Raw genomic sequence first — 19,468 nt, forward strand, 5'->3', positions numbered from 1 at the left:
AATAACGGTTGCCACCTCCTCCAGCTCCATAACAAGTGTGCCTCACATGTGAAACCTGAGTGTGACTGTGGACCCCTGAAGGATCACATCCTGCCCCCCAACTCAATCTGCCCCATCGTCCTGGTAAGACTTCACTTCTGATGGGTCAGCAGTCCCGAGGCTCGGTGAACCTGACCTCGTTTGGAACTGTTACCCGAGGATCCAATCATCAGCCTGTGTTCTCCCACTGAGCTCTGAAATGGCACCAAATTATTTTGTAGAAGTTTATTTCCAAAATTGTATGAGTGCGCTTCACGAGGAAGGACTCTTACTTACTCAATAAAAACTCCATTTAAACTTATGTGGGGAAAGTTTGCCAGAAAAGGTCAAAAGCCAACATAAAAAGTTACAACATGAATTTTTTATTAATAACCTCGTTGTTTTGTATTTATGTTTGTAACTTTTTATTTGGTTATGGCAGATTTGTAAGTTGCAATATGTAAAATAAGCTTTTCTTTCAGTAAAATTCTTCAACTAGCAACAGATTAAATGTGAACTTATAAGAAAACTACTGGGAAATTACAGATATATAATATTAAGATTGACAGTTTATATTCTGACTTCTTCTTTCTGCTAAAAAAAAAAAAAAAAATGTTAGAGATTACTAAATCTGCAGCCTACACTAAGCTGTTCACGTCATTGTAGTCATAAAACGATAGCAGGTCTCTAGAGACGACTTTACAGCAACAGATACTAGACACACAGTTCACTCCAATTCTGGCAGTAAACCATGTATTTACCTATGCACCATTCTATCCAATAATAATAATAATAATGTACTTTGGTGTCACGGTTCGATATTTTTTCGATACAAAAAAATGTTCATGCCTTTTTAATTTGTCATTTATTAAAATTATAAATAAATATTTTAACTCAAAAGTACAGTTTTTAAATGTAATGTTGCTGAAACAACAAAATAATTAAAAAAAATAAATTTGTCTGATCGAGAAATCACTCATCTTTGGAAAAGAGAGTTTATTACAGAGAAATGGCTCTTTCCAAAATAAAAGCTATACTATACGCTTCTTCTGGGGTATATTCTCAGCAGCATATTAAACATATCAGGTCCCCATAAGGAGAATCAAGTGCTAACGGCTGTCTAAATGACTCGGGTAAAGTTTGTAGCATGTGTGCTTGTTGTTTTTGTCTGCTTCCACTTGTCTTTGCACTAGGATGATGTCGGCGTAAATGTGCAGTCATATTCATTGTGTTCCCACTAGTGCCGTCAACGTTAGTCTGAAATGACGTTAACGCCATAACGCGGCAAATCTCCGTTAACGAGTTACCGCGGATCACCCTGTGCGTGGGGCTGCACGGCGTCAACACGTTAACGAGCTAACTGCGCTAACGCACTAGTTCCCACCCATGTAATTGAGCATTGCGTGGCACATCCGACATACTGTTTTACTTTTGTCCATGATGCGCTTACCTTCAGGGTCATACTTCACATGAAAACCAAAATAGTTCCAAACGCCAGATCCGAATGAGGGTGGGGGAGGTTCAATTGAGGCAGTTGCCATTTGCAACAAGCTTAACTTCTGTCTCCCTAGCTTGCGCTGCGCTCAGTGGATCTGCGCTCAACACAGACAGCATCGTCAGAAGAAAAGTTGATACAATAAATTAAAAATTTTGAAATTTTGTATTGTTCGATGCGTACTGAACCGAAAGCACTGTATCGATACGAGAATTGTTGCACCCCTAATGTATATATATATATATATATATATATATATATATATATATATATATATATATATATATATTTAATTGCAGGGGAAAAAAACAATGCTCTTGTAATTGTGTGACCTTTGACCACAGGAAAGACAGTCTACACTGAGGAAGGACTCTCGGTCAAGTCAGTCAGGCCGAGGAAAGATGCAGAGAGCCAATTCTGTCACAGTCGATGGCCAAGGACTGCAGGTTGTACTCGAGTCTGGCTTTTCTATTTATTTTTTCACGTTTGACAGTTTTGTGCCTTAATATTTTTTATAGTTTTTATTTACTAATCACAATCCCATACTACAGTGAGTGCAGAATTCATGCTTTGGGGTTGTTTTTTTTTTGTATTTTATTTGTTTTTAGATATTTCATTGATAATAAGGTTATGCTTCACAGTTTGAAAAGGCCCACAATGAGGAGAGGGGGGTTGATAAATCCTTAATTTTCAGATTCATTAATTTATTTTAAAATTACAAAAGTTGAAAAATCTGTTAGTAGTTGAAAAAATCTGTTTTGATCCAGTGAAAGCACAAGTCTTCACTTCACAAACAAGCGAACATACAACAGTCCGATTATTTGGGGTGCAGGTGCAGAATAAGTGGTTATATGATCTGAAACGTTATGTGGATGCCAAGAAATAGGCTCATTTTGAAATAAATAAAAACAAAGAGTAACTCAGAGATAAACTGAAATACATGTTAAAAAGCTTGCTTGCTAAATTCTGCACAGCCATAAATTGGATACAGTCAGATTATTTTAAGGTCCCATCCAGAAATCAAACCGTTTTTCATGAATACCGATTTTTTAAATGAAGCTCTGTATGATGGGCCTCTGCAGACCCTGCTGGTAATCAGTATCTCATGGCAGAGTCTTGTCCAGCCTGATGCTCTCTAATATCTGTCAGCCAGCATGTTGGCGATGGAAGCCTGCCGCCGTCTGTGGCGACTGCACGTCTACGCGTGGATGAGAGAGAAATATGATGAATCATATCCCAGGCACATCCATCTATGCTCCTCGCTGGCTAACCAGCGTAATAATCAAGATTATTATTTATAATTACAGGAAGTAATGGATCACTCTGAACTGGACAGGGAGCTCATTAATTCACCCTTGGCCTGCTGGGATAGCAGGCAGGGGGAGTTAAGTGCTTCATCTGTGTCAGGGAGAGCACTGGGCGAGTTGTTGCAGACTAACTGCAGGAAGGGTAATTCAAACAGGGGCCGCTGAGTCAGAGCTTGTTTATGTGGCGCTTTGTGAGATCGGCCTCTGACATCGCAGGCTCTGCCTGTCCACAGATTCACTACCACTCAGAGACACTGGAAAATCCGTTCTCACGTCACTCAAAGCAAACTGTCTGGCTGATTAGAAAGCAGTCGCAAATAAGTACTTGGTATCAGGTTGAGTATTGACTGACTGTAAGATAGAGGACTTCTTGTTTTTTATGTCAGAGGTATTTACAGGGCTTTATGGGCTCTGAAGCCAGAAAAACAGCTTGCATTCAAAAGTTGAGTTTAATAGTCCCAAACTTTAAAAATAATATTTAAAAGTATTTAAGGATAATGTTGTTGTCAGCTTGACATTTTATTGGTGTCAACAAAACCCCCAAAATAAAACAAAACAAGACAAAAAATATCAAAAAGTGATGCTCAAACATCAAGCAGGATATGGCTTATTTGTCTTTGATGTAGAGGTCTGTTATTGTCAGAATGTTTAAAGAGAACATGAATTAGTTTCTGTAACGTAAGGTGAGTGATGTGTTTGTGACTTTAATTCACCAATCAGGAGTGGCACTGCCACACTTGTGTTTTGCGTAGTGTAATGACAATAAATGCTTTCTATGCTATTCTATTTATTACTGCCAAAAACACAGATGCTGTAGTTCATTTTGAGGCAATCCTGAGGAATTGTCCTGGACCTGGAGCTTCTAACCACTGTGGTTCACGTGTATTAATTACCTACAATGGTGGTGCAATTGCCCACTGGTGGACAGTGAAGATACTGCAAGAAATTGTAATTAAAAATTTTGCAGTGGAATTTTACATTTTCATTCCAATTTCTACTTTAAAAAACATGTAAAACAGAAAACTAGAACCTACTGGATTTCAAAATGAGATGTTATTCATCATTTTCTGACCTATTCTTGATCATCATCATTAGTGGGAAAGAATTCAAATGGAGCGGTTGTTATGAGGTCGTAGTAAAAGTATTAACAGAGATATTGTCTCATGAAGCAAAATGAGGAAAAGATATAAATGAACCAGGGGGAAAAAATAATGAAGGACATCCTTTGTCATATGCTCATCTGCTGGTTGAATATCCAATGAAAGATCTGAGTGGGTCGGCGTAAATTTGAGAATGACTCGCCTGCGGTGAAAAACTATATTTACTTGAATTATTTGAGTAAGAATGAATACATGATTTTTTTTGACAATAAAAAAGCAAAACAGGGTTTCTTTGAAAAATAAAGGTATCAGTTCCTCAAAAATCAAGGGACCTGTGATAGTGTATAATGTAGTTTCAGAGATACTGGCTAAAATCTCCATCACTTCCATCTTCCTTTATAATTAGATATTATAATTAACCCAAGATTAAGTTTTTACTCGGGCGAAGAAACATGAAGCACACACAGACATTATCCCAGCCAGGTAAAAGGAAAACTGCAGTATATAACGAATCAGATGACTGGCATGCCTTGAAAGTGCTGTATATACTTGGCAAAATTTCTGAGGGATATGGCTTGAAAGTGAATTCCTGTGAAGCATCCTGCAGTCTCCAAACACCAACAGTTTGTTTTGACATCTCCCATTCAGATCACAACAATAGAGGGCACTCATCCTCTGCTGGTGTTTGTCAATCCGAAGAGCGGGGGGAAGCAGGGAGAGAGGTAAGTACACAATCTGTCTCAACATGCTACATGAAGCCTCTAAAGCCCCGCTCCTCAGCCGCAGAGGGAAGGCAACAGCGTGGCCTCTGGCCGCCAAGTGCTTTAGGCTTGCTCAGTCAAATAAAAACAAAATAACATTTACCTAAAGCACTGGACGCCTCTGCCGTCAGCTCTCTTTTCTTTCTTTCTCACACACACATACACACACTCTTGCTTCAGACAGCCTTCTCACTGTCATGTCACTGGCTGGTTCCCCTTCTTTAACCCAGGGCTAATTGGGTTATTACTGAAACATATTCATTCACTCCTTATTACTCCGGCCCTCATTTGTTTAAATTATGAGATCAAAATATGACTTCAGCCAGTTGATATAATGAAATTGAAATTAAAATGAATTAGTCTTTCTAATGGTTTCTCCTCAAGGGGACTTTGGGTATGTCCCATCCCACTGCCCAGTCCACTGCCTCGTTACATTGTGATTGGACCCTGGACTGCATTTGCACTTAACAGGCTAAATTCCCTGAAGTGGAAACGAATGTGTGATATTTGAGAGCGACATTTGCATTGCTTCTTAGTTTTTTCCGATGTTATTTTTTTATTTATTTCTTCTGTAGGATTTACAGAAAGTTCCAGTATCTTCTGAACCCAAGACAAGTCTACAACCTGGCTAAAAATGGGCCCATGCCGGGGTACGTTGTTGACCAGATCATCTTTAGTGATATCTCACACATCTGTAGTGTGAGATACCGTTTTAAAAATGTATTATTTCCATGAAAGAAGCTAAATGTCAATATAATATATTTTTCACAGGTTACTTTTTTTTATGTTTAAAGCATCCAAATTTCACACTCATATGACGATTGAGGTTTGCTTTTTTAAAGTGTTTCAGACACATAAATATGGCGAGAGGAAAAATCTGCAGCCCTTTTATCAATCTAAGATCTAAACCCTAAAAGCAGGTAGATATTTTCCAAAATGATTTGTGTTAAAAAAAAAAAAAAACATTATATTTAAAAACACTGTAGCTTATAACCACAGATAAACACAGAAAGCACGTTAGCAGCCTTAACAGAAATGAAAAGGCTGTTTCAGTGTACTCGTGAAAATCAGAGTATTGTTTTCTAATGTAATTAAAAAAGTGAACATGACTGCTCTTAGATTATTAAATCCCAAAACAACTGCCATGATATGTCTAAAGAACTGAAGAAATAATAAATAGTAATAATAATGACTATAGTATAAACAAAGCAAGAAAAAAGGAATAAAGATTCACAACTTCTTTACTGATACACTATGCTCAGCATTAGTTTTATATTTTTTGTTTTATGTGTTAATTTTTCTTTATTAGCTTTATAACTGGCAGCAGTATCTGTAGTAAGTTACTTTGCATTAAGAAAATTGTCTTTTTATATAAATTATTGCGGAAAAATTGAAAGAACTGTTTATAAAAGGAGAAGCAAAGATAGGAAAAACACAAAATCTAAAAGCATCCCTTTGTTTGTTACCTCACTAATCAGATCAGCTAATGACCTTCTGTTTACACACCCAGTAGTGTTTTCGGTTGTTGCCCACATATAATAACCACCATCACATGCAAGAGAGGCCTGTAGCATTAAACCTCTCACTCGGTTCCCTCAGACAGAACAGACACAAATGAGGTGAGTTCACACATAACAAATCCTGGAGACGATAGCATCATGCTGACGAGCAGCGACTCCATATGCATAAGGCTGAACGCAGAGCTGGTGACACAAGTGACTGACGGATAGAGAGAGGTGAAACGCTCGCCATACCACATGTGATCGCGCATACAGACAAGCAGCTCACTGCAGGCTGGTAGTGTGGGCAGCTCCAGGTTTCCTATGGTTCACATTTGTGATTAAGAAAATGAATGGATGATTTACATGCACAACGCTTCTCCACTTTGCTGTTTGCGTCCAGCAGCGTTTAAACACACAGGAATGCTTCAGCGTCGTGCTGCCACGTTGTTTGGCTTTGATTAGATGTGAAAACAGAATCTTTGTGTCTTATAAAAAATAAATACACAGCAGCACTCACAGGGTAAAAAAAAAAACCCTCCACGAGGTTTAGACTGGCACAGCTTTCACTGTGCCAACACAACTCCCAAGTTTTAGGGACTGACCTTGTGGCCACTGTTTGTTTCTCTGTTGATGTGGCTGAAACATCACCTGTCTCTCCTCTGCAGTCTGGGGTCGAATCCGTGGCTTCTTCCTAGAGTTGAGAACATTCCAGATGACCTTCTCCTACTCTAACCTTGTTAATATTTTGTCAAGTGTACTCACTGCAGCACACATTAGCAGGGTGAACGGTCACCGTCGGACACTGCAGGCCGAGGCAGCCGCACGCACTGCTGTCAATTAGCTGCTTCAATAATGCAATTACAGCAAATTAAGTGTTTGTTTCTTGGTATTTAAATATCCCCAAAGTTGCCTTTCATGTTTGCGGCCGTCTGTTTTGCGTCTAATATGGTTTGTGGTCCCAGTTGGAGAGTAATTGAGCGAATCATTTACCCGCCATACGAGGCTCGGAGGCTGGCTCATTCAGTTAGGGCTTTGTTATTGTGAAGGAACGGAAGAAGTTGGACTGAACACTGCCTGTCATGATCCAATTAGGCCTCGAACAGGCAGGCTAGCTCACTGAATGAATAATTATCAATGCGACATGTGTTATTTTGTGGGATTAGATGGGGGTTTGCAGTGAAGCAGTGTGCTGTTGCAGTAGGCTCAAAAATATGCTCATAATATGCACACCGTGTCTGTGTCATGTGAATTTTAAACGCAAGAAAGACTGAAAAAAGAGACATTTTAATGCACCTTAACTTTTAAAATCATTTTCAATTATGTTCAGGGAAAACTGAAGATAAAAGATATCTTCTGTAACCAGTGCAAGACATCTAAAAGTAAGACGTTTGTTACAGGTTGAATTTCTTCAGAGATGTTCCTGATTTCAGAGTGTTGGCCTGTGGAGGTGATGGCACTGTGGGCTGGATCCTGGACTTCATTGGTACAGAATATGCTACTTTTCAAGTTTTTTTTTATTTTGTCACAACTTTGCCAAGAATTTGGTCCTCATGTTCATTTCAAAAAAAAAAAAAAAAAAAAAAAAAAAAAACTGCAAGCCTTCTGAGGTGCTACAGTACATGTGCACATACTGCATTCAGTTACCTGTAAAGTAATAAACATAGTACTGTAGCACTTAAACACCCCATTTCCTTTTTTGGCAAAATTGCCTTTGTTTTTATTATTTTTCAAAGGCTGCAGCACTCTTGTTGTCCAGCCTGAAATGGTAAAGTGTAATAAATGGGTTGTATATGAACACTTTCATTACATCCAAGCCTGTGTATTCAGAGGTGGTAAAATGGGATGATTACGTGAGTTGGAAAACAACATATTAGTCATCATTTGAAGGGGAAAAAAAACACCCGGCCTTCTCTGTTTGGTCTTGAAGATGTGTTACTTGTTTGGGCTCTCAAAAATTGCCTCAATTTTTTATCAATCAAAACAAAGAGAGGTAATAACTGTCAGGCAAAATGTGCCTCTTGAAATAGACTGTACAACTGGACATTCATGTTGACTTCTAGTATTACTAGTTGGGCTGAAAAAGGGATTTGATGGTTTCTTTGCAAGTTCTTGCAGTGAGTTTGTTTTCTTGGTTTGGCCTTGTTTCACACCTTGTTGTGATATTTGTCCTGCTGCTCTAGATAAGGCCAACCTGGACAAGAACCCCCCTGTGTGTATACTTCCTCTTGGCACGGGCAACGACCTGGCAAGATGTCTGCGATGGGGAGGAGGTACTGACAGAAAACAGATACATAACAGTCAACAACATGGCCTCACATCCCTTTGCTGTAGTGAAAGGTAGAGGTATAAATGTCCTGCATTAGAAATCCAGTGTTAATATTGTTTGTAATGCTCTAATTATTCTGGAACATCAATGTGGCTAAAACTAATAATTACTTTATTTGGTGCTCTAAAAATAATATGCAAATTAACTGATTAAATAGAGCAAACAGTGGAATGCCCAGAGTGATGTCTACATGTTTTGTACTTTCCAGGCAAATACATAAATATTCAATTATATAAAACAAAGAAAAGCTGCTTTTTTAAAAAAAAAAAAAAAAGTTATTTATTTATTTATTTTAAGAGACTGCTTTGAGTTCATGGGCAAGCACTTAGAGACATGCAGAAGGAAAAACTCCCTTTTAACAGGAAAAAAAAACCTCAAGCAGAACCAGGCTCAGCCATCTGTCATGACCAGCTGAGGTGGATGTATTGGAGAATTGTACAGAGACCAATATCACCTAAATAAAGCACATTCAACAATAAATAAATAAATAACCTTAGCCAAAGCTGCCCACACAGTGTGTTAGTCTGTTTTACTGCTCAGGAATTTATAGATTTGTATTCTATATTTCACAAGCATTAAAAAATGCTGTTTTGGCCGTTTTTATTCAAAGCTGCTACATCTCTAGAAAAACTTATTTATATGGGGAGTTCACATTTGAAATGAATATAGAAATTAAACTTTGAGACCAGAACTGGGGTTTTTTTTTTTCCAACTAGGCTGTAGACATTTTTTTTTCTGCTGTAAGTGAGGCAATTTTTAACTCACTTTGGATCCAGCCTCAAAAGGAAATGCCGTTTTTGGCACTTGTAAACTGACTTAATTTTTTCACAATAGGTCAAAATACCAAATAAAGAACAAACAAAAATGTACAACACAATATAACCTAAGGATTTTATAATAACAAAATCATTAAGTATAAGTAAGAAAATTGAGTAATACTGGAAGTAAATTGTCTATATGCATGTATAAAAAATATTTGGAAACTCACTTGTATTTTCGTGTATTTGCCCATGCACCTGTGTTTGCAAAGTGTCAGTCATGTGGCACGAGATATTCTAGACCCATTTTAACATCTCACTTGTCTCATCTTATTCTTCCTGAGGCTATGAGGGAGAAAGCCTCCTTAAGATCCTGCGGGACATTGAGAACAGTACAGAGGTGATGCTGGATCGCTGGAAGATTGATGTCACACCCACAGACAAGGAAGAGCGAGGGGACCCAGTGCCTTACAGCATTATAAACAACTACTTTTCCATTGGAGTGGTAAGTTGAACACTGAGACAATAAGGAGCAAAGATACCTTTTGTTTTAACTTGGTATTTTATGTTATATGATTTTGATGTAATACCCTTTGTCAGATCTTCTCACTTTGAACAGTATTTAATAATGTTTAGTGCTGAAGAAAAAAAACAGGATGTCCACATTAAATACATTTAGATGTAAATAGTCTTTGTATTTGATTTTATGTATAATTGTTTCTGCACACACACAAATGGCAGCTAATTGCATGTTGCTTAGCAATTGCATGATGCCTCTCACTACAAAAACACCTGCTTGTGAAGGGGATTGGGGTAAGTCTCACGTTCTAGGTGTCAGATGTGACTCTTGTGTTGAAACAAACAAAAGAAAAAGCAGTAAACTGTTTAGCATCTGCATATTCTCAGGGATTTTGGTGTTATTTCTTCACACATTTTTAATAATCAAAATCAGCAACGTAAATATTTTGACTGTTTTTGATTGAAACAAAAAAAATCTATGAATAAGTAAACTTGCTAAGACTATAAAAACAAAGAACGATGTGTAAAAAAAAAGGCAATGTGCAAATTAAGATAAAATTAAAGATTTTATGGGTTTAAAAAGTACTTTAGCTTTAGCTGGAAAAAAACTACAATGAAAACCAAAACTTCAACCTTAGGCTCAATGTGTAAAGTGATGTGTTGAAATATAAATACTACTAATAATAAGATTACAATTTTAACTTATATAGATGCTGCATTCCCAGGTTGGGTGTAAAGGCTTTAACACGCTTATATCACAATGCAAGACATAATAATAAACAATAAAAACTACCACAATAAAGACTCTCAACGATGAACCAGTTGCAATATAAATTTCCTTGTGGGGCTCGCGTGGGTAATAGAATGTGCTGTCCACTAATCACAGGGTTGATTGTTTGATCCTCACCTTTAGCAAGATACTGAACCTCAAGCTGTTTCTGCTGGGAGGCCAGGGCCATTGGTGTGTGAGCATGTGTAAACAGGTGAATGGGAAGCATTGAAAGTGTTGTGCTGAAATACTGTAAAGGCTCTCTGTATGTGGAGACAATTTATCACTTGTGCGCTGCTGAGAGAATGTGAATATGGCACCTTTTTACGCCTTACACACCAAAGGACAGTTTAGTCTTTGTAAGAAAGAGTCTCAGACAAAGAATGATACCAGTAGACAGTTTAACCTAGAAAAAAAAAAATAGAAATAGCTGCTAACGTGTGGACTCCTGTGCTCAAAATTAAAATTCCTCTCTCAATAATTCTTCTTTCTGACTGTTATGGAAGGTTGAATACAGAAGGTAGAACAGCGAGTGGAGTACATGCAGTAACAGCCTAATCAGTCAATTTATTTGTTGTGATCACATTGTGGTTAGGCCTTTATTGAGATGTGCTCAAACCTCTACCATCTCTGATCGATAAACAGGGCCTGTTGTGTATTTGCATGAAGTTACGCATCCATTCGCACCTCCCCTGTCCATCAGCACCATAATGACACTGATTTCACGTAGCTCGTGTTAGCCATTACTGATAAATGTCAGGGGGAAATATGGTAATTGACATTTACAGGTGGTAGAGGAGGGAGTCGCTCGGGTTTGTCAGATTTGTAGAGACCATGGCAGGGACATAAGTGATGCATGGCCCTAGAAATGTTAGTTGAATAACACCTCCAGCCCTGGGCTCTTAATGACGATGTTTGAGGATATTAGAGGACGGGTCTTGTTAACATTGTGATAAAGGAGAACAATAGCTGTAATCTGTCTACAGTGATGAACATATGGTGATGTGTTCAGGGGGAAGTGGTAACAGTTTGAAATACATCCCAGAGCATTCATCCAAATGTTCAAATGCATTAATAGCCTAGCATAAATGTCAGACACACAAGTTACTTCATCTGCTGCTTCATTTGGAGAACTTTCAAGTCAGATTTATTTGTGTAACATTTTCAGAAACAACAAATAAGTGAACATTCAAAGATCGACTTCTGAAAAAGGCGATCACAAACAAGAAAATAAATGTATTGCTATCAAATTATATAATATCATTTATATATTAGCATTTTTCATCATTATGTTAAAATGGTACATTTTTGTCTACTTGATTGTAATGGAGATTGTTGATGGTAAAAACAACATTCAGCCAAATGCAAATGGGCCTTTTTAAAAAACACAGAATGTACAAAAGATTGTTGTTACTACTGTGAAGCCATCTTTTGTTTTGTGTCCTCTCATACTAGCTGCAACTGTGCACCATGATCTTTTTTCTTCAAAGTCAGAAGTGACTATGTTTGAATGCGAGGGTAGAGTACTAAGTCAACTAAAGTTAACACTTGCTATCTTTGTTAGCAAAGTGTATCAATACCCTATATGCATGCATCATGCAGACATAAGTAGCTGCTAATGTATCAGTAACACAATTTAGTAGCAGAATCCATGTAGCCAGGTGTGTCAACGCTGACCTGTTACCTAACAATGCATAACATTAACTCTTAATGCATTTTAAAAAGTGAGTTATACTGCACAAAAATTCACCCCCAAAGAGTTAAGATAAAACAGTTTTTTCTTCTTTTTTTCCCAACCTGCCAGGCGGACATTTTTATTTCTTGCTTCGAATTTCAAAACTGATGTTAACTCTCTTTTTGGTACCTAAAAGTGGTCATTCAAGAAATTTTTGATACTTATGCATTGGCAAGACTGCGATTGTTTTAAAGGTGCAACATGTAGCTTTGAGCAGTCGTAGAGTTGGGTTTCATTCTTTTTCACTGAACATTTAACTTAAGTGATAGAGAAAACAGTGATTGGAGACTGCAACTCAACCAAAATATTTGCAATTGTGTGCAATAACTTTGTGATCTTGTTGCCTTTGAAATGGTTGCTTTGAAGGGAAGGACCAGGTCTGTTACCACTCACAGCCAGTTGTCATCTTCAAAGCGACTTTGGTGTGTCAAACCAATAAAACAGAGTCAGTCTACTATCAGTTTGACCCTGAATGAGGGCAAGTTGTCAACTGCATCAAATGTGTTTATATAATCTGGTGACTAACAGTAATAAATTGGCAAAAATAACAAATGTATTGCAGACAATGACAGACTAGGTGCAGGTTGGCAATTTAACTTCAGACTGTGGTGCTCTGCAACCTTGCTATTATATAGAACTATAACTAGAGTAAAACGGATGATCTGATATCGTCGTGTTGGTGTTGTTCCCACATCATCATGAAAATGTTGTTCCAGGTTCAACATTGCAAGTGACCAGTCACATTCTTGTGACGTTATTCTTTTGCGCGCCCATTCGTGCATTTATGAAATTCCAATGTTGCAAGGACAATATCAGTTCTGCTTACCGTTTATTAAAGGGTTAGGGTTAAGGTCAGGGTTAGGGTCAGGGTCCGTTGATCGGCGGACAGAGGCGGTTTCTCGCAGCTTAAGTACAGTTTTTTGTTTTACAGCGTTTTTTCCCGAAGTCGCAAAAGTATGACGTCACAACATTCTGATTGGTCACTTGCAATGTTGATCCTGGAACAACATTTAGTATGATGATCTGGGAACAACACCAACACGACGATATCAGATCGTGCAGAGTAAAACCATTTGATAACTAGTTGACTCAAGTCCCGTATTGACTCACCAATTACTGGGAGTCAGGTTCCCTTCCAAATAATTGTGACCTGTGCAATCCAAAGTAGGGTCTCACACGCAACCTCTAGGTGACCAGTTGGTCGCAGCAATTACTCGCAGTTGATTGCCAAATGTGACAATCTTCAGTGTAGTCACCAGGTTACCATTGATTTTTCCTAGTTGCAAGGAGGCTGCCATCCTGTTTTTAGGCTTGTGTGACTGAAACATAAAGATGCATAATTTTGCTCAAAATGTGGTGGGTTTTAATGTTAGTACGTGCAGTCAACCAAACATGCAGTACTCTAAAAAAACGTGAAGTTTTAATGCTTTAATGATTGCTTCTTGTTGAAGCAAACATTGAGAGAAAACGTCTTTGGCCTGACATCTTTGGCTCATAAACTCATTATAACCCCTATTGTCTTTGCTCTGTTGGTGGGATTAGTATACAGTGGGCGCGATGATGACAAATGAAGTTGTTTGTGGGGGATTAAGAAGACTTTGAGGTCTCTATGGATTTGAGTGTGATACAATATTTTGTTTGCATCAATTTTTTTGCTTTCCGTTGAATGAGAGAATTACATTAAAGATTATGCGACAAGTCAAGCTAATAATTACTTCAGAGATTATGCAGATGAAGAGTAGATTGTTTCTGTAATGACACTGTTGAAATCAAAAGATCAGCAATAGCAGCCAACTCGGACGATGACTGTCACTGGCAACATATGCTTGGAAGTCATTTCCATGAGTCCTTTTAAATTTGTATTCATTTTAGGATCCATTTGGAGGATCCTAAAAGCAGAGTGGTTATGGCACATACCAGACAGATTTTGGCCATCATCTCTTTGTGCATTTCCTGTCTTTCTTTCTTATGTCCCCTTGTAATAAAGGCCAGAGGTGTTTAAACGTGACTGACTGCTCTGATACTGGTCAGTCACCAATAATGCGTTATAGTAACCGAAGAACAAAAGAACAATACTTTATCTGATCTCATTCTTGTCCCACAGCACAGGTATTTCTTCTTCTTTCTTTTTCTTGAATTTTTCCAGCCTAACCTTCTGCCATGGCCCAGTTGGATTGAGAATTAATGACGCCATCCCTTTGGGAGGATGTGGAAGTGACGTGAAGTGTAATGATCTCAATCAGGGCCAGGGGTGAGAGACAGAACTAATCACTGAGCGCACTCCGCTACCATAATGCAGTCAGTCGCCCTAATGACCCTGGCACTCCTGTCAAAGCCATTACTCTCCACTGTAGTGAAAGGCACATCAAACCGCTGAAGCCCACTCATAATTGGACTAAACTTTGAGCTATGAGAGGACATTACACATGTCCTGTATTAATTTGGGTGCCAGATTTTTACATTGGTAATTATTTGAGGGCAGCTGGGGGTGAAGGGGGGGGGGGGGGGGTGAGTGAGCTGACGGCGCATCAGACCTGTGAGGGGGTCAGTGCATAAGAATGTGTCATACATGTATTCAAGGTTTGGCCCACTACTCCTGTCATATTGGTGTTTTATTGTGTTGTTTTTACACATACAGTCAGAAAACTAGTAAAATGTATCCAGTTAGACAAACACAACAGCTTAACTAACTAACTAACTTTTTTTTTCAACTCAGTTTTGCAGAACAGCTAAAATTACACTCAACCAAGAAAGCTCTTTGTAACTTACAGCAATTTTTAAAAGTTATTTATTAAATTCTGCTTAGATAGACATAATTAGATATTAATTAAACATTTGAAACCCATTGAAACGAAAAGATATTTCTTGATAAGTCGTGTTTGGCGCAAAAAAGAACCCTGAAACAATTTTGTCATTTTATACTGCACACATTTTGAACGTACCCTTGACCGAGATGTGCAGTGCACGCTGGTGTATTAGCATGGTGTATAGTGAATAATTTAAAAAATAAAACAATGGGCAAGGAAGAAAAAAATAGCTATTCACCTGCTGTTCACTTGTAATTTATTACAAGAATGGAAAGAAAATAATTTTATATTCAGAATATTACAGTATTGTAATTCGCAAATTTCAATTTTATATTTTAGATTGGTCCAAATTGATTTTCACAAAATAATTTAGGAGGTAAAACAAAACATCAAAAGCACAAAGTGATTTTGTTTCAGAAGCTTTCCAGGTGGGGTTGTTTCTATTTGTTTTCTATTTTTATTTGTGTTTCTGAATAAAAAAAAAAATTAAATAAATCAAAGCTAATATAATAATATTTTTGTTTTTGTTTTGATAGAGGTTTTGCTTTTCTGTGTAAATTTGTATATGACTTTGAACATTTTTCATGTTTTTATCAAACATTTGTACAGATAAAATTATATTTTGTTATATATACTATATGTGAATACTGTAAATGTTCTGTATTTTGGTTATAGGAGCATTAGAGTGTTTCTTTTTTAAGTTTTTTAATTTAAAGCAAACAAACAGTACAGCAATGTAGAACGACAAAGTGCTTTATTCACTCTGGGTTGCTTGAAATCGCTGTTTACTGTTGCAAAGCCACAGCTCCACTTGTACAGATCTCAGATAATAGACCCAAACCAAAGGGGAGACAACCTCTCCTGGCTTTTGCTCTCTTGTTTGCAGCTATTGTCCTGTTTGTAAGAAAATCAAGTTACAATCTCTCAGATATATCCATCACCTCACCTTTCTTGCTCACGATGGAAGTGTGAGGCGAGTCTGCGGGGATCTTGAAGAAATCTTTTGGTCTTCTGCTTACAGCGTCTTGAAGAGACATCAAGAGAAACTCCATTGATTTTTCTCTTTTGGCTTCTTCTAAATTTCTGTACAGAGAGCTAGCAGGGGGTCCTCCCTGTAGGTGCTGTTTCAATAGTGCCACTCAAAATGGAGTGGGTCAAAACAGATTGCTTCAGCGGAGGGGGGGCGAGGAACAAGCCCAGAAAGTTTACAGCAACTTTTCCCTCACTCTTTCTTGAGATGTCTTCAGAGCAAGATAAGTTTTCATCAGAGTTTTTCACAAAGGCCAGTACACGTTTTTCTGCTGACACGGACTTGGAAGTGTAAATTAAAGGAAATTTATGTTTTTCCTTCATTAGAGTCAGGCCTCACGCCCTGAGAGGTTTTGTGCATACTTTACGGCATATTTGAGTTCATATGTCATGTTCACCTGCTTACTGGTGTTCCGATTAAATACCCTGTTTAGCATTTTTGCACAAATGCTCTTTGATATTAAAATATCCAATATATTTTAACTCAAACTGTGGTGCTGTGCTCCAGTACATTTAAACAGTTAATGCCCAGGTTAATACAAAGAAAGTATACTACTGTGAAGGGAAATTTATTAGTAGGCAGTAGTCTTTTTTTTCCATTTCAAAAATGAGATTACAGGTAAACTAAAATGAAACACTTCATATACATTTAAATCGTTTATTTAAAAGTACCTTTGACTGCATTGTGATTTTATGAAAAACTGTGCAATATTCAAAATGTTATTGTTATTAATCAACAAAAACCTTTGTCATGTGAGAGAATGATGAGTGATTATAGGTATTTAGGTTTAGAAGTAGATTGGAGAAAATCTGAACTGCAGAGAGAAGAGTGGTGAGTGACATACAGAGAAAGAAAACAACTTGGTTGCTGAGGTTTCAGCAGCTTCCTGTAGGGTGGTTAGGAGCAGTATGTGTTTAATTAATTAGCCCGTATGGAAGCAGCATGTTTTCATCAGGGTCTCTGTCAACTTCATCCAAAGCTTAGCAACCTTCTGTGTACTACAGCTCCTGTAATCTTATAGCGATAAACACCATGGACATCCAAGATGTGCCTGCAATGTTTGAGAAGTGTGGAGTAAACTACCATCTCCAAATATCAGCTGACATAAATTTAAACTTTAACGTAATAAAATTTTGCATGCTATTAATTGTTGTAATGACATGAGTACAAAGGATTATTAGGGCCACATTAAAAAAAAATATTAAAGATATATTAAAGAGAAAAAATTTGAAATGTGGTGATTACAGTTGTTTTTTCAAGACTGTACCCTCTACAAAATGCCTTGTGTGGATGATTTAGTGAAACAAATTGATCTGCCGTTTTGTGATACAACATACATCCTCTTTATTGCACGAGGGTGTAACCATCAATAACCTCGCATCTGTCCATTACCAGTCATTTCATTTCGTACAAATCCACTCTTCCAACTTTGTGTGGTTTTTTCCATCTGACCATTTGCAGCTTTCTGCACCATCTTTTCAAAGTCCTTACACTTTATCACCGCACTGTGTTTATGTGCTAAAAGGGAAATCATTTCCTTCCTTCTTACTAAAACTGGCAGTTTGTCTTGAAAGAACAACTGTAAGCTCCACCTTTCGACTTTTTTCTCAAAATAGATTTTTGATTTTATTCTCAGAATTTTGACTTTAACCTAAAAATCCTAATTACATTTTTTTCTTAATGAGGTCCTAATACTTTGTTGTAGAGAAGAGCTTATTTATTAATTAATACATTTTTTTACCTAGAGTTCCATACACTAAAGTGTCCAAAACTAGAGGTTGCAAGACTGTAATTCACTTATGATCTGTTGTTAAACTATTACACCAACTTGCTTCAATAAAACATACGATTTTATTGTCTCTTTCAGGATGCCTCAATCGCACATCGTTTCCATGTTATGAGAGAGAAGCACCCTGAGAAGTTTAACAGCAGGTATGTTTCTGTTTTGTTCTTTTGGGCCATTGGAGCTATTGCCATTGGACAAGAGGCATTGCACATCCTGGACCAGTAAATGGCAGGGCTCACCCAGAGAGACAGACAACCATTCCCTGTCACATCCACATCTATGGCTAAATTCAAATCACCAATCAACTTAACATGCAAAATCCTCAAAGAGGGGCCCTGCTTAAAATCAATATCTCTTAACAAACATATTGATCAGTGGTTCCCCAGTTTTTCAGCTGGACCACTATTTTGTAGATGTACCCAAACAGGCATTGTTTGAAACATCCTTTTGTTGCATTGTTTTTTTGAAAATACTGACTGCAGTTAATACATACAGTTTGTTTTGGACGTTACTATGAATGGTAGAGATCTATTGTCTGGTTTGGGTTTACCTAGCACTCTCTTCACTAACTTGTCCATACAATCCTAGCACTACGGAAGTTTTATGGCCTCACTGTGCTCTTCCTGTTTCACTATGTGCTAGATTGTCTGGTAATTTATTAAATAGCAATAGTTCTCTAGTCTTTCTAAAGGTCTTTAAAAGGTTTTTAGGGTTTTTGTTTTTAGGAGAGGGTTTTTTGTTTGTTTGTTCATTTGTTTTGTTTTTTGTTTGTTTGTTTTTTAGACATTGACTGATTGTGTCTGACACCTTTTTTCTGCAAAATGAAAACTAGCATCCTCTGAAAGACAGCTTAACAAAGAAGCAATTTTTTAAATTGTATCTTTACACACTTTGCGGTCTTTGTTCCCATTTCTTAAGCTAAGATAAAACAGTTTGACATAATATTAGGCATAATTATTGCACCAATGGGGTGATTCCGAGAGAGTTACTACCTGAAAACTAAAGCATGGACATGCTGAGATATATATCTTGGCATGTGGTGTCCCCCAGTAGTGTCCTCAACTAGAAGGAAATGGAAATGGCAAATTTCAAGGGTAAAAACTATCCACAGTGCAGGAACAGTATCTGAAAGTCAGGACCACAGGACCTGAGATATACATCTATCCTTTCAATTGATCCACCTACTGTTGCATGACCGTAATCCCCAAAACACACAAAAAAGCATCATCAGTCATGGACTGGCCTCCCCAGAGCGCACACCATGTGGGGTCATCTTGACAAAATGGAATAAAAAGCAGCTGACATCCAAAGAAGACATTTGAATGTCCTTCAAGAAGCCTGGAAAATTGTTCCTGAAGGCTGCTTTAAGAAATTACAAGAAAGTTTGTGTAAGAGAGTTCAGACAGTGAAGAATCAAGGTTTTCATACCAAATTGCTACACCCATTTCACATTTTCCTTTTAAATATCAAGAAAGGAAAGGTGACTTAAGACGTTTGCACAGTATTGTTGATCTGTATCATTGTAATTTGCTAGTGAAGGGAATCAAGGGAAAAA

General features: G+C 37.5%; 1 protein-coding gene across 1 annotated transcript in view; it reads left to right on the plus strand.

Moving 5' to 3' along the window:
- Positions 1-19,468, plus strand: part of dgkb (diacylglycerol kinase, beta) — an 85,740-nt gene that overhangs the window by 37,043 nt on the left and 29,229 nt on the right. Inside the window, exons 13-20 of the mRNA XM_084944160.1 lie at positions 25-123; positions 1,858-1,959; positions 4,569-4,642; positions 5,257-5,331; positions 7,581-7,666; positions 8,364-8,453; positions 9,612-9,772; positions 17,995-18,059. Coding sequence (XP_084800286.1) covers positions 25-123; positions 1,858-1,959; positions 4,569-4,642; positions 5,257-5,331; positions 7,581-7,666; positions 8,364-8,453; positions 9,612-9,772; positions 17,995-18,059 — 752 coding nt within the window. The remainder of the gene's footprint in view (positions 1-24; positions 124-1,857; positions 1,960-4,568; positions 4,643-5,256; positions 5,332-7,580; positions 7,667-8,363; positions 8,454-9,611; positions 9,773-17,994; positions 18,060-19,468) is intronic.

The sequence above is a fragment of the Perissodus microlepis genome, chromosome 11, assembly GCF_051167445.1.
Source record: "Perissodus microlepis isolate ML-2025 ecotype Zambia chromosome 11, ASM5116744v1, whole genome shotgun sequence".
In the NCBI taxonomy this organism is placed as follows: Eukaryota; Metazoa; Chordata; class Actinopteri; order Cichliformes; family Cichlidae; genus Perissodus; species Perissodus microlepis.